At 39.5% G+C, this 16378-nt stretch overlaps 1 protein-coding gene across 3 annotated transcripts; it reads right to left on the bottom strand.

Annotated features, from left to right (window-relative positions):
- Positions 1 to 241: 241 nt before the first annotated feature.
- Positions 242 to 7266, bottom strand: LOC131255552 (probable alpha,alpha-trehalose-phosphate synthase [UDP-forming] 9). 3 transcript variants are annotated; one of them, XR_009176169.1, is made up of 4 exons: positions 5186 to 7266; positions 4524 to 4797; positions 3504 to 4141; positions 242 to 667 (listed from the first exon to the last, which is right to left on the bottom strand). XR_009176169.1 is itself a non-coding variant. In XM_058256292.1 (3 exons), exons 1-3 carry the CDS (start codon positions 7180 to 7182, stop codon positions 3821 to 3823), a joined length of 2592 nt encoding a protein of 863 aa, XP_058112275.1. In that variant the 5' UTR covers positions 7183 to 7266; the 3' UTR covers positions 3385 to 3820. The 3 variants fall into 3 exon arrangements, 1 of the variants encoding a protein (XP_058112275.1); XR_009176168.1 differs by lacking the exon at positions 242 to 667 and adding an exon at positions 3152 to 3311; XM_058256292.1 differs by lacking the exon at positions 242 to 667 and having other exon boundaries at positions 3385 to 4141.
- Positions 7267 to 16378: the final 9112 nt, after the last annotated feature.

Below are 16378 nucleotides of genomic sequence, written 5' to 3' on the forward strand. Positions count from 1 at the left end.
CTCAGCTCATTCGGCAGGTTGGCCAGTGTTCCCCATTCCACAGGAAGAATGGCCCTACAATGGCAAGTGAACCCAAAACCCAGTACAAGAAGAATGAAAATAAAAATCATTTATGGCATCTTATAGTCTAAACAAAATTCCACCAATTACCAACAAATTAACAGAAAAAATAATAATACTAATAATAATTCATCCATGTAGGGAAACTTTACAGATATGATAACATATTATTGTAGTATTTGGAAATGTAGTTTAGTTTTGCTTTCTATTGCAGACATTTCTACCTTTGTATATATGGAGAGATTGGTTGCAGTGGAGAAGGTAAATGGAGATCAGAGTGAAGAACTCGAGAAGAAGAAAATGCCAAAGATGGAAACTTCATTTATCTTCTACTAGAATAATGCAAGAAATTAAAAGATAAAATCACTTTCCATGTCTTCTACAAGGATAACTACCCTCCTTTTTCCATCCTAAATCTCAAATAGAGCATCACTGTCTGTCTGGCCTGTACATAACATGAGGACTTCACCAATGCTTGGCTGTGCCAGCGGCACACCATGCCCAGAAGTCATACAGGACAGAGACAACCGCACCAACCTCCACAACAACCATGACTTTCCAAGTGAAACTTTCTTACTAGTTTTGTATTCTAACTTCAAACTACCAACTACCAAAACAAAGCAAGTCCGTGTCAGTAAGCATGTTAACATCTCATTTGTTGCATGTATAAGCATATGCCCAAATGCAAAATAAGAGTCTACCAACATGTTTTCCCTGTGAAATGATCACATAGAGCAGCTGTATGTGATTATAGAGCCATTACTTTCATGTAACATGTCAAATATGCAAATATCCCATTCATGGAAAAGATGGGCCACAGAATATTTGATCAGTTGGTGGAAAGAGGGCCAGACCAGTAGAATTGATTCCTACCATCGGCTGCAATGAATTGGATGCTATATCCCACACATTGATCGATTTCATGCAATGTAACCATCACAGCATGGCCTGGCCCATCTTTTGCATGCATCAGATATTCTGTGGATGCAAAACGCTTGCAGGAAAGAAATGGATGATTTGAATGTTCACACACAGATGCAGTATTTGATCAATTTCTAGCTGTAACCCCGCATTGACAATTGAATAAATTAACAGTAATGTTAAGTATGGAGAACTCACTAAAGACGGTCTTCATTCTGGATGCATTTTCTTCTGTCTGAATTCAAAACCTCAATGACATGGGAAGGTTGAACATGGTCCGGCACACAAAATCATCAGTGTACTCCAATACCATTTAGAAAATGGAATCAACCCATATCTGGAAACTAGGAGATTGGCACGTGCAAAACACTGGGAGGGAAGGAGGGAGGGAGGAGAGAGGTCCATCACAGTTGGATCCACAGCAAAATGGGTCTAAATGGTAGCATCTACCACATTAATAATATATATATACGGAAACGCTCACCTGCGAACTAGTTCATACGTACAACATACAAACTTTTTTGAGAACTCATCATATCTGATGAGTCTCGAAAATCTGAACGGTCCACATGAAGCAGAACCTCATGAAACCCCTCGGTACAAATTTTTACTTTGATCCAAAACTTCAGTGGGCCATGAAAAATGCAAACAGTTTCTTCCCTTGATTTGAATTTCTCTTTCCTATGGCCCACTAGAATCCTAGATCAGGGTGAAAATTTACCTCCTAAGGTTTCATGGGATTCCGCAACTTATGAACCGTTCGGATTCGACACCTATGACACGTGTGCAAAGGTGCGCACCTGGGTAGTTGAGCATGCCTCTCTCTCTCTCTCTCTCTCTCTCTCTCTCTCTCTCTCTCTCTCTCTCTATATATATATATATAATATATATATATATATATGGAAAAAGGTACTATGCGCTCGAACTCACGATAAGCTCCCGTGAGGTCGAGCTATGTGGGCCCCACCAGGCCATACCATCTAAAATCATGTGAAGACACCGTTAAAACATATAAAAGCACTTGGTGGGGCCCACATGAGTTTTGAATGCTGCTGAAACTTGGTCTGAACCCTCATCCAAGTGGGACACACATAATGGAAGGGCTGGATTTGCAAACCACATCTCGGTGGGCCCAAAAAATGATTATGAATGTTTTAATGGTGCACGGCCCCTCCCCACTTCTGTATGTGGTGTGGCCCACACAAGTCACGGATTGACTTGATTTTTGAGACCTAGACCCACGATGGAATGGTGCATCTGACTGATGGGGTAGATGTTCGAAACGCATCACGGTGGGGCCCACACAACTCGACCTCATGGGACGGACTCGTGAGGTCCAGCGCATAATACCTTTTCCCAATATATATATAGATTTATATATATATATATGTATATATGTATATATATATATATATATATATATATATATATTCGAGCTCGAGTTCTGATGAGGTCGAGCTGTGTGGGCCCCACCATGATGCATGTCAAACATCTACACCGTGTATTTGATGAGTCCCCTTTAAATTATAAGATGCCAAGAATCAGCCGTATATAGAACTCAGGTAGACCATACCATCTAAAATCACGTGAAGACATGCCTAAAACATATAAAAGCACTTGGTGGGTCCCACTTGAAATTTTGATGCGTCTAAAACTTGGTCTGACCACTCATCCAAGTGGGACACACATAATGGATGTGCTGGATTTGTGAACCATATCTCGGTGGGCCCAACAAATGATTATGAATGTTTTAATGGAAGGTGACCCCTCTCAACTTTTGTATGTGGTGTGGCCCACACAAGTTACGGATTGACTTGATTTTTAAGCCCTAGGCCCACCATGGAATGGTGCATCTGACTAATGGGGATAGATTTTCGACACGCATCATGGTGGGGCCCACACAGCTTGACCTCATGGGAAGTTCATGCGAGCTCGACCGCATAGAACCTTTTCCATGTGTGTGTGTGTGTGTAGAGAGAGGCTCGCATAGAACCTTTTCCATGTGTGTGTGTGTGTGTAGGGAGAGGCTCGCATAGAACCTTTTCCATGTGTGTGTGTGTAGAGAGAGAGAGAGAGAGAGAGAGAGAGAGATAAGCAGATAAAAATCCTAGCCGTCCACCCACCGGCCTTTTGCAGTAAAAATCTCAACCATCTATCAGAAAGCACATGGTTGGAGTCAATCAAAATGACCTAAATGTGTATTTAATTAAAAAACCCTCCTTGTATCCTTCAATAGTGCATAGTTTTCGGTCCCCTGCCACTCATATTATATATATTTAATAACATTGTGCAAAGGCTAACGGTCATCCTCAAGGTGAAGAGAGATCAAACTGAGCATAGGCAAGAAACACATGGCGCCAAGCAAATGAAGCCAAGCCAGCAAGACAAAAAAGTAAAAAAGTATCAAGTTAGCAATGCATTTTCATTGAATATGAAGTGTTTGCCATAAAAATGAAATAATTCCTGTGTGAATAACCAGTGCCTGTACAAAAAATGGTGCATTTAGATCAAATAAAACGTACTCTGATCATCATCAGCAACTCTGTATCGGAAGCAATGTGCGCTGTCTAAGCGACCGGAAACATCAATGTTGTCGACATCTTCATTATGCAGATTCATATATGCTAGTTGCCCATCATGCTGCTGCAACCACCATTCTCCATTGCATAGATAACCAAAACTGCATGTGCGACAACCACCATGTATCATGAGAATATTAACACTAATCACCTAAGCTCCTTATGTTTGGTGGATACTCCAAAATAAAATCCACATCAAACCATTTCCGCTTCAATCCAACTTCCATGCCAAACATCACAATTCACTTTCTTCACCTACATCAAGCAGTACTCTCAAATGAAACTCGAGAATCTGTATGCTTTGGCTGCTGACTCGAAGCAGCAGCAAGGCCATAAAGCAATTTCACAACATCCACGGTATCATCTAGATAATATTTAGCCTTGCTTGGCTTCTGCCCAACTGTGCATGCAAAAATCTCGGGGGCTTCATGGAACGACGGATTCGCAACCGTGCTCAAGATGCTTTCAAACATGTCCTCATCTGATCGGTCATCTCCGATGCACAAGACGAAATCTGGTTGCTTCCCACTACACACCATTGCCGAAAGAAGCTTCTCCGCTACCAACCCTTTACTCACTCCCTGCAATGATATCCGAGAGTGACGACATTGGTTGTCATGAAAAATACCCAAACATGTAAAGTGTGTGTGGGGGCCTGGTCTCCTGTGAAACAGGCTGTGTGATATGTTTCCAAAAACCATTCTACCATCAGACATGTCAACCGACATTAGGCCCAAGACCCAAAAATCAGACACATCCATGATTCAAGTGTCCCTCCATCCAAATAAGGCGGGGCAGGTATTTAACACCTATTCCAAAAAGGAAATTTGGAATCCTGTTTTGAAATAGATATGTAGCTGTTTTTGGATCCACATACTTTGGAGATGTGTATGCAGCAACTATCAATTGCACACGGGGTACATGCAATCTTTTCCCTCTAAGTACATTGCAAAAAGACCGTACCTGGGGTTTAACTTCCACGATATGCTGACCTCTTTTAACAACAACGGGCTCATTTGCAAGTACACTCTCCAGATGATCTAGCAGTTCCTTCGCTTGACAGGATCCGAAATCGGGATCTGCATCTTGATGATGCCAGACCAACGCACTTTCCTTCGATTCTATGTAAGACCCATCTGTTGTCTCAGTATATAGTCTCATAACAGGTTCCACAATTGTTTTCCAATCAAAGTCAGCAGCTAGTGAACAGGTTTCCCAATCAGCAGCCTTACCCCACCTACAACAAGATGAGGAGCATGCTTATTAAAGAAAATCGTTAACAGGACTCAGGATTCACTACGTGTGTGTGGGAGATCAGAGCCGCTCATCAGGTCTCCACAACATAGATGCCGAAAACTAGAAATCTGACTATTTGCTCATCAAGAGGGTTACGTCTGTTCAAAAGAAACAGACAACGAAATGACCAACCCTTCATATTCAAAATGCATGTGTTGCACCAGATGAGAAGACATGCCTAATTTTCTTGCAAGGCATCTACAAGGCACACACATGGTAACAAGTGGACAGACACATCCCATTTGCATTTCTTAATAATCCTTAGTACTGTTATTTAAATTATTAAATTTCCAAACTAACTAAAAATTGATAGGGCCAAGCTGATATACCTTATGAAGTAACCATGCTCAGCCGCAATTCCTAACGTCTCGCATGGGGCAAACCACTCACTTAGGCTGCTCCGCCCCCTGCCGCTAACAATAAATACAGTGTTCTTAGGATCACTGCACAAGCTATTCAGCACAGAAATGACCTCATCACTGGGAGTTTTACTAATGGATGTTTGGGGCATGACGGTACCATCGTAGTCCAAAAATATTGCCCTCCTATTCGTTCTCTTATATGCTGAAACAATGTGATCAATGGACAACTTCCTAAAATTTAGATCAAGGGCAATGACCCTGAAACCCAAACCCAGACCCAACCCAATGCCCCAGCACCGCCTATTGTAGTGATCTTTGCAGGCCCTCTCCAGATCTTGCTCGAAGCTGCGGGCCCAATAAGCCACATTATGAGAGCTGACATACCGATAATGCTTTTCATGGCGCAGCTGCTTCTCGGGTTCAGGCATGGTTACGGCCTTGTACAAGGCATCAGCGACATCCTCAACGTTCCATGGATTGACCCTGATGGCCCCGCTCAGAGATGGGGAGCAGCCTATGAATTCCGACACAACAAGCATGCTCGTTCGTGGGGACTCCTCAACGATGCCCAGAGCTTTATTCATCTCCCGAGTTCCCTGCCTGCAAACCACGTACTTGTATGGAACTAAGTTCATGCCATCCCTCACAGCATTGACTATACAACAGTCTGCCGCGGCATAATAGGCAATCTTTTCATACAGAGGAACGGGCTGATCAATCAAAACCACTGGATGATAGTCAGGAGAGCCATATTTTTCATTGATCCTTTCAACCGTCGAAAAGGCTTCACGTCTCGCTTCCTGGACATCCTTCCCATTGCTCCTTGCTGGATTAGTGATTTGAACCAAGACTACTTTTCCATCCACCTTCCGCAAATACTGCTTCAAAAGCTGCTCCATCGCTAGCAGCTTCAGACTGATACCTTTAAATATGTCCATGTCATCTACGCCTAGAATCAGCTTTTTTCCCTTGAACCGCTCTTGGATCTCTTTAACTTTGTTGACCGTACAGGGAAGGTTTAATACAGTTTCAAGGCGACCCATGTGAACACCGACAGGGAGAATCTTAATATATACTGTGCGGCCATAATATTCAATCCCAATGTAGCCCCGCTTAGATTCATAGGTCAGGCCCAGAATCCTGCTGCAACAAGAAAGGAAGTGCCGTGCATAATCGAATGTATGAAAACCAATTAGATCAGAATTTAGCAACGACCTCAGAATTTCATCTCTAACAGGCAGAGTCCGGTAAATTTCAGACGTGGGGAATGGACTGTGAAGGAAGAATCCGAGCTTAACTCGATGGGCCCGCTTTCTTAAGAGTGTCGGGAGAGCCATAAGGTGATAATCATGAATCCAGACATAATCATTATCAGGATTAATCACCTCAAAGACCTTGTCAGCAAATTTTCGATTCGCGGTTTTGTAGGCTTGCCACAGAGACTTGTTGAACCGGTCACCATGGTCTGGGCAAATGGGTAACATGTAGTGAAAAAGGGGCCAAAGCTGCTGCTTGCAAAAGCCATGGTAGAACTTTCTCTGCAGGTCAGGATCCAGAAATGTGGGTATACAACGGTACTCCTCCAGCAATTTTTGAGCGATTTCCTCCTGTTTCTTTGCTTCTATATCAACCTTTAGAGAACCAACATAAATAACTTCAGTACCAGATGAGAGACCATCCTTCATTTGCAAGACAAGAGAATCCTCGTCCAAACTGAAGCACCAGCTTCCAGTTGCTGGATCCCTTTGAGCATGCAAAGGAAGCTGATTGGCCACTATAATTATCCGTCGCCAGGGTACAGAAGAAAGAACATCTGAACTCCCATCTGCAGTGCCATAGTCATCTAGGTCAGGAATAATCCCAGGAACCGTCATCACTCGAGGAAGTATTCTTGGAGTCTTAGGAATATCCAACAGGTCCTCAGACACCAAATCTAAAAGGTTTGCACACGACCTTGACGCCATAATTGCTGCACAGATAAAATACTGTTGAACCGCTTGGAAGATTCAATCATGAAAGGAGCAGAATGACACCTCAAGTCCTGTGTCGGGGTTTTTTAAAAAAATCCACGAAACCTGTCAAAGATTCCCAATAAGTAAGCTAATATCCCATTATCTCACGACACATCATAAAAAACCACACTATGATATTCATAATCTCATCTATATGACCATTCACATACAGATTCTTGCGAATGAATGTTTGTACGGATACACTTTCAGATATGCATACTTATGCATGTGGAGCTACATGTACTGCGGATTAAGGCTGCAAGAAAGACATAATGCCTCTGATAACAAGATAGGAAATATCAATTTCCTATAGTAATCAGACAATAAAATGCATCAAAATAGAACAGCAAGAACCCAAAAAGAAAAAGAAAAAAAAAATGATAATAAGAATGAAAAATATGTGGATCAGTACAATGGTGTTTTCAAGAACGCAATTAAGTCTGACATGCACTCAACCTGGAGAAGCATCATACTATTTACTATTTGACCGGTATATAGTTGCAGTGTTGTACACATCAATACGAAATGTATACCAAAAGGATGACCCAGTAATTTAGGGAGTATGACACAAGAGACACACATAGAGAGACGAAGTGGTTTGAAAGATGTGGAAAGAGGGGTGGACGAGGAAGATGAAGTGGTTCGGTAAATAGGGCCCACTTTTTCTGCATGAAGTTATATCCATTCTGTCCATCAGGTGCACCCCTTGATTAGGCCTTGCGGTGAAATATCTAGCCAATCCACAACTAGGCGGGCCAAACCATAGTGAAAAATTGAAATGGGATGCCAATAATGAATTCAAGTGTGAGGCCCAAAGTGGTTTTTATATTCCATCCAACTCGTCCATCAGATGTTAATCACATAGATGAAGAAATTCTCCAAAAATCAGATTGATCTGAAACTCAATATTGCCACAACACATGAACTTCGGGGTTTTAATCATATTTTAACGTTGTTCCTCATATTGTTGACCAACGAAATTTCAGATCAGGCTGATTTACATGAGGTCATCATCTGATGGACAGTGTATGTGAAATAAACACGGTGAGCCCTAAAAATCTCGGGCGTTTTACCACCTTTTCACAACACTAGCATATTCAAATTTGGTTTTTAAGGGATGTGGGTAAGTGGGTAAAATCTAAACAGTGATTTTGTTTATTAGGGAGTGGATAATATCTCATCTGTTGATTGTGAAGCACAGATTCAGTCACACCCACAAATAACATAAATAATATTTGCTTTCTATATAAACCCACCCCATGTCTTTAATGATGGTAAGATCGGCAAATCCAAAATAGCACTTGCTGAAAAAACTTTGCCCCTGCTGCTGGTATTATAAATAGCAGAGATGTACTACAATAGAATGAAAGACAATGCATGGTAAACTCAATGTATAAGGCCACTCTTCAATGACAATGTAGCTGCAAGTCCAACACTACATCCTACTAATCTTATAGGCACACATGCTTGAAGATTAACAACTAAATTCAGCTACCAGCTGCATGGAGAAAATTCAACAATTAACTTTAGCAAGATCTGGTGCTGACACACTATGAAAGACAAACAATAGTGAAGAAAACCACCACACTAGGCACTTAAACACAGACAACACTAAAGAAAATTGCCACATCAGGCACTTATTAAGACCGGCTATTAGGATAAAATCTTGTATGACAAAATTTTGTATTAGTTTCTTCTTTATTTTCTGGTATTACACATATGCTATTTATGCATTTTGCGAAACGTTGTAGGAAGACACCCTAACAAAAGATGAAAGAAAAACAAGCATGGACATGGGCCATACAGCACAACCCCATGACATGACATCAGCTGAGTTGTGGTATAATGCCAATCAAGGGTGGGTGTCCCCTGTTGTGTAGCCCACCTGAGTTGTGGTATAATGCCAATCAATGGGTTGATTTTTGATCTGGCCCATAATCCAGGTCGGATGTTTCAGATAAATGGTTTGGATCGGGAATGTACCGATCCAAACCATTTATCTGAAACATCCGACCTGGATTATGGGCCAGATCAAAAATCAACCCATTCTTAGACCCATGTGGGCCCAGCAAAAGCAATGATGCAGCATACCAATTCCCTCATTTGGCATTATACCACCAAGTTGTGGTACAGTTGCCTGCAGGGTAACTCATATCTATTCTTAATGCCTGACAAAAAGAGAGGGAAGAAGAAGAAAAAAAAAATTATCCTTTTCAAGTACCCAAGAATTTCAATACAGTACTCGAAAAACCCAACTGCATACACTCAAGAAAATCCAAAGAATCAGACAACACAGATTTTGTAAACTCGGACAACTCTACCAAGTACTCACCGAGTTCTCAAATCAAACTCAGATTCGACCACTCCGAGTCACCAGGTCATCAAATCCATAAGACAATACTTGGATTATATATACAAGGGAGGAGAAAAAAGAATGCCATCTTACAAAATCCTGAATATCTCTAAAAATAGAGAAGAAATATGGATAGAGGATTGCTTTCTAATTGAAGAGAAGCCAATCCCCTGTAATCCAAAACAAAGTTTAGGTAGTTGACATTGACACCCAACCGACTAAAAAATACAGCCATCCTTTTCTACTTATGGTAAGAAAACAGAACAACTTTATACTAATTTATTACCAAAAACAATGGCTTACCATTAGAGATACTAAATAAGGATTTCATATATTCTATTAAAATATCAGAAGATTTGGATTCGAAAACGAATTATAATTCTCCTACTTTTTTCTTCTTTTTTTTTTCCTTTTTACTATTTATGGTTTATTCAGTGGAACTCGGAAAAGGAAAGAAAATTTCCTATTTATCTGTCCTTCCTTTTTTTGGTATCTACAGGATATTTTGAAGATAAAAGATATTTCAACACCCTAAAATTGATATGCACCCCCCAAAGTTGAGAAAATATGAAATTTGTACCTGGATTTCCTTCCAGTCTTGTGCTTTCAAGATATTTTCACAACCTTTTAAAAAAGTCTAACCCCAAAAAATTGATATTTACCCCCAAATAGGTAAAAATATGGAACCTGCACTTTGATTTCCTTCCAATTTTATATTTTTAAGATATTTTCAAAACCTTTGAAAAAAATAAAATAATAACACAGTTAAACCTCCAAAAATTGCTATTCACCCAAAAGAGGGACACTATGAACCTGCATCTCGATTTCCTTCCAATTATGTATTTTCATGATATTTCCAAAACAACCCTTTTTGAAAAAAAAAAAAAAAAAAAAAAAAAACAAAAACAATGATTTTTTTTTTTCCGTTTTTCAGAATAAAGAACTTTCAACCCCCTAAAATTGATTTTTACACCCAATAGGGATTTTTTATTTCTCCAATTTTTTTATCTGCTTCCCTTGCGAAAATTTCCGATAGATACGTTATGTGAACACCCACAACTTTTGATAGAACACCTTCATTTTCTAATTTGTACTATTTTATTGACAAAAGTAGCAAAGGAGGGGTATATACCAAAATAAGAGGATCTAAATATTAAAAAATTCTGTATTTTTATTTGAAATTTTTTATTTAAAAAAATTTATATATATAAAAAAAAAAAAAAAAAAACCGACACTTTTGTATACTTTTCAAGGTATTTTTCATGATCAGAATTCCTAATTCTTTTCAACTGTCGCAAAAAATTACAAAATTCTTAGAAAAAATACTCGAATTTTACAACAATCTGTTCAAGCAAATACAAAATTCCAATCCACGAAAACATCCAAAATTAGAAAAATAACCGCGATCCAAACGTGACGAACCAAAAGACGAGAAGGATCATAATCCTAACATCTCAGACAAGAAAAATGACATTGAACAAGAGAAATCCAGCTTATGGAAACGGATTCCGTGCTAGGAACCGGTTGCGGTGGAAATTCAGCAAAGAGACGAAAAAATCAGCAAAAAAAAAAGAAAAAAAGCGCGAGAAATAGCTAGATGAAGAGGAAAGAGCAGCCTACCCGGAAAGAGCAGGAGATCGGAGAGATCGAGATCTGGGATGAGAGAAAATCGGAGATGAAGTTCACAGCGAGAATAAGGCGATATTTTGGCGATATTTTGGTTCGAGAGGAAAAAGCAGCTTCCGTCTTTTTTTCTTCTTCAACAGAAGCGAGGTTGAGATTATAAAGAGAGAGGGAGATAGAACCGGAATAACATAATATCGGGTTAGATTTTAACCCAGGTTTTGAAAATGATTAAACTGGTTTTATTGGAGAGAGAGAATGCCCTTGTATTTCAAGTAAATTACTTAAATTGCCACTACGCGTGCTCGTTTTTCCATCTTTGACGCGATTCGACCACTGTGATCGTTCACGCAATTTTGAGTGGACGCGGTTTGGCTAGTTACGCTGCCGCAGGTTACTAGTGGTCGGTGATATGTGGGGCCCGCCCTGGTGTGTGTATTTTATCCACGCCGTCTATCCAATCTTCCATATCATTTTAGGGCTTCATACTAAGTGTGAGTCAGATCTAAATCTCAGGTGGAACACAACACAGGAAAAAAGTAGTGACTGACTTTCAACCGTTAAAAACCTTGGCCACTATAATGTTTATTTGACATCCAAACCGTTGACTAGGTCATACGGACTTGGATGAAGGGAAAACCCAAACATTAGCTTGATCCAAAACGTTTGTGGCCTCAAGAAGTTTTTAATGGTGGACATTATACCAATATTATTTCTTGTGATGCAGTCGACCTGGGATCCCGATCTACCTTATTTTTGTGTTTATTCCTTAAAATTATCTTTAAAAATGGATGGACCACATGCATTAAATGTTAGGGGCCTTGCACAAAACCTTACGATGTAGTCTCCTAAAATTACCAGATTATAGGATAATAAAACAAGAAAATAAATCAAAGCATAAACCACATAACACAAAGTGGAAAATTCTTAAAGAGGTAAAAACCACAAGACCTCGTTCAGATCAACAATCCACTATGAAGTAGAACGTTACAACCGATCACAACCACACACCACTTGGATCAAACCTTCTTCACTCATGCAGGAGTAGATAAACAATAAAAGAATAAAGAAAAACTAGAGAGATCTCACCGATTACGATGATAGAAACGCTGAGATATCGAGTGCACAATAGATCACCTCTATGAGCATAACCTTCTTTCCACAAGCTTTCTCTCTCTCTTTCTCTCTCTTACACCTTTGATAGTCCTAAACTCTTTAACAAACCCTTGTAAAGCTTTATGAAACCCTCTTGCATTACCTATAACAACCCTAGGTAGCTCTTATTTATAGTTTAGGAAACTCCTTTTCGCATGGGTGCGAAAACCACCTCAAATTTTCGAATCGCGCATAAAATCGGACTAAAATCTGCGTAACCTAGACTAGTCGAGCAGAGTTCTCGACCGGTCGAGCGGAGCAGACTCCTCGACTGGTCGAACAGCTTAGACGAAAAAACAATTAGTCGCTGGACTTTGAGTCGAGCGCCACCTTCGACCGGACGAGTGAGGCTCTCGACCAATCGAGCCTAGGGAGAAAACCCCATCATTAAATACATATATTATAATGGGCACAAAGAGCACCAACCACCGATCATTGGCTACTAAAAGGGTCACTAGTCATTGGCACTGTGGATTTAAAATACACTAGATTAAAAATTCCCTTATATATATATATATATTACTTAATTACTAAATCAGCTAACCAACGATTTCTGCCAATTGGTTTACATGGACCATGTTTGGACCGAGTATATCATCTTATTCAAGTAATTTTAGTGGAGCTGGTTGCTGCTGATTTTCGCAGATGGAATGTGAGCATGTCATAATTGAATTTGTGGCTCAATTCATGTGGAATAACTATGACCCCAAGTATCAAGATAGGTAGACATGTGGTGTATGATAAAGATCTGATGAGAATGGTCACCTATTCAACCACTCGCTTAGTTTGTAAGCATAATCAGACAATTTTCATAAGATAGGATTCATCCTCTGATGATAGGTTATACCTTTGTCTTCGATATAAAAAGATTGAGAAAGTAATTATTACAGTCGGTCATGAAATACAGCTGCAAAACACCTCTCATTATACAGAACTGAATCCAACGTGCGAGCATAGACTCAAATTACAGCTAATATTATCAACTACTTGATTAATGCTACAGATTACACTACGGAATGTAAATGGCAAGCTGAAAGTAAAGAATTATACTAAGAAATGTAATTTACTTAAAAAGAAGTAAATGATTACACTATGGTATGTAAAAAAGACTGGTAATGGAAAGGATAATTAAAAGATAATCTTTAATTTTGATTAAGTTGGTATGAGATGAACTTTTCCGCTAAATTCCTCTGTTATTTATACCCTTACCCTAGCTATCTAGATCCTTCTCACGTTCTGAAGGTTGCTATAATCATTCAGAATTTTGTAGCCTACTCTGCTCCTATTCTCGCCACCTTTCTTGTAACTGCTTCTACACGATCATTCCTCTATTGGCCGATTTAACAATGACGTGGCATTCTTTGATGTGCTCCAACTATATTCCTGACAAATTCTCTTCGTACTTCTTTGTTGATCTTCAACTACACCATGCATATCCATCCAAATCACACCAGGCTTACTCTGATTAATGTTTATGAGAAATTGGGACAATAAGGATGAATATTACTCTCCACATCGCTTCGCGTTTGACTCGGACATTGCCCCCCAAGTATTTCTGATTCCATTTTCATATCAAGGCCCTCGACCTGCTTAAGCTATCATCGAACATAAGGCCGGCCAATACGTTTGTTGGAGAGACGACTTGCACTGCTTCGGTGGTTCTTACTAATTCATTTACCCAGTCATTCATTCATTAGGAAGCATTCTTCACTGAGATAATCTGATAAATTATCATAGTCATCTTTACCTTTTAGGCTGACTGACCGACTGGGTTGGCCGAAAATATTAGAATCCTGGTCACATAACATAGGAGACAGGACTACTCCAACCGTGTTTACAACAACTGATTCTTTAGATATAGGAATTCTCCAGAATGGTTATGATTAGACTACTTTCAACTGAGGCAGGTCTGTGACTTTTTCTGATTCTCTTCTGATAGCAGCTCAACGTCTCTACCATTGGGGTTTTTGAGCTCGAGTCAACACCTCTGGTGTTGCTAAAAATTTCGGATGCATAACCTGCTTCATACTCCTTCATGGAGTCGTTGGAGGCTTAACCATTCTTTAGTTAAGTACCTCACCTCGTAGGTAGTGACTAGGGGTCATTAGTTGTGGCTGATATTGACTATTTCTTCCAACTTTCATAGGAATTATGTATCAGTCTTGCAACCTTGATTCGGGAGGATTACCCCATCCAAAAATAGTCCTTCTAGCACATCGGTCACATAGTTGTAAACCCCACTTATCTTGCCAAATTGTGTTCGACCAAGTGGCGCTCAAACAAAGAAAATAATATTGCCCTTGCACTAGTCGTTGTGGTATACTTTCATGATCATTCGGACCAAAATCAGCCTTTGGCCATGGCTGATTAGCCTTTCTCAGATTTGTTGTCACCATATTGACCTCAAGGTTGTGTGGAAATGGATTCATGTCAATCAATATAACCTCATCGCCTTTCTCCGGGAACTTTAATAGCCTGCGCGATCAATATTATCCTAGACCACGTTCCTAAATACAACACATTTATTAGTCGAATGAGACCGAGTCCCATGCCATTTATAATATTCAATGTTTTCTAGTTCATCTGCCAAGGGTATTTTATGATTCATGGGAATCTTGATAAACATTTCAGCCAAGAGAATTTCAAATATTCATCGGCTCTTGTGATGTTAAAAGGCTTCAGAGGCCGCTTGAACTGACACATCCTCGACTAAAAGTGGTGCGGTTGGTGTGGAGGGTTCAACCCCAGCGATTCGATTACTTCTTATATTCAAAACCTTGATTAGTAATATTACGCTGATAAATTAGAGACAGGGTCCCACTGGGCATGCCAAAAACTGTTGCTGGTGGTTTCCAGTAGTTGGAATGCGAGTGTGCCAGAATTGAATTTGCAGCTCAATTCAGACCAAATAACTATGACCCCAAGCGTTAAGATAGGCAAATACTTAATGTATGATCGAGATATAATGAGATCGGTCACCTATTTGACCACTCACTTAATGTGTAAACAAGATAAGGTGATATTCAGAGGGTAGGGTCTGTCCTCTGATGATGGGTTAAACCTTTGCTTTCCGTACGAATGGACTTTTCAATACAAATAAAAGAGAAATGAGAAAGGCATTCTTACAATCGGTTGTGAAGGACTGAATCCAATGTACGAGTATAGACTAAAATTACAACTAAGATTATCAATTATTTGATTAATGCTATGTATTATACTATGGAATGTAAATAGCAAGTTGAAAAAAAAAAAGATTACAGTAAGAAATGTAATTTACTTAGCAAGAAGGATTACATTATGAAATGTAAAAAGACTGGTAATTAAAAGAATAATTAAAAGATAATGTTTGGTTTTGATTGGGTTAGTATGAGACGAACTTTTCTATTGAATTTCTTTACTATTTATAGCCTTACTTTAGCCATATAGATCATTTTCATTTTCTAATGGATGCTATAACCGTTCAATACTTCGTGGCTTACTCTGCTTCTACTCTTGCCACCTATCCTGTAATCACTTTTACACTATCATTTTTCCATCAACCATTCGAACAATGACATGACATTATTTGACGTGCTCCAGTTATATTATTGGAAAATCCTCTTTGTACTTCTCTACAAATCTTCAAATACACACGATGGATCTCACACATAGTTTACTGTGGTTGTTTTTCATAAGAAATGGCAACAATAAGGATGAATTGAGAATCTGATTATTTTGCGATATCATAAATGGGCAATGTGCCGTTAGAACTTAGAAATGGAATGCGGATTCACTACTGTTGTTGTTAGTGAATGGTGCTTTGTGGCCCCAAAATGATTTACGTGTTTTATCCAAGCCGCCTGTCCATTTTAGATCATTGTTTTAGGGCAAGAGCCCAAAAATAAGTCGGATCTAGGTCTTGGGTGGACGATACCACAAGAAAACATTGGTGATTAAACATCCACCATTAAAAACTTTTCTAACCCACTGTGATGTTTATTTGTCATTCCACCCATTGATCATATCAAAAGGAGTTGG

The sequence above is a fragment of the Magnolia sinica genome, chromosome 9 (assembly GCF_029962835.1).
Source record: "Magnolia sinica isolate HGM2019 chromosome 9, MsV1, whole genome shotgun sequence".
Classification (NCBI taxonomy): domain Eukaryota; kingdom Viridiplantae; phylum Streptophyta; class Magnoliopsida; order Magnoliales; family Magnoliaceae; genus Magnolia; species Magnolia sinica.

Excerpts from the sequence above, each read along its gene's own strand:
- LOC131255552 (XM_058256292.1), bottom strand. The coding sequence starts at position 7,182 with ATGGCGTCAAGGTCGTGTGCAAACCTTTTAGATTTGGTGTCTGAGGAC. Across the intron at positions 4,798-5,185 it reads GAGCATGGTTACTTCATAAG|GTGGGGTAAGGCTGCTGATT; the intron begins GTATATCAGCTT and ends ATCTTGTTGTAG. Across the intron at positions 4,142-4,523 it reads TCGTGGAAGTTAAACCCCAG|GGAGTGAGTAAAGGGTTGGT; the intron begins GTACGGTCTTTT and ends ATATCATTGCAG.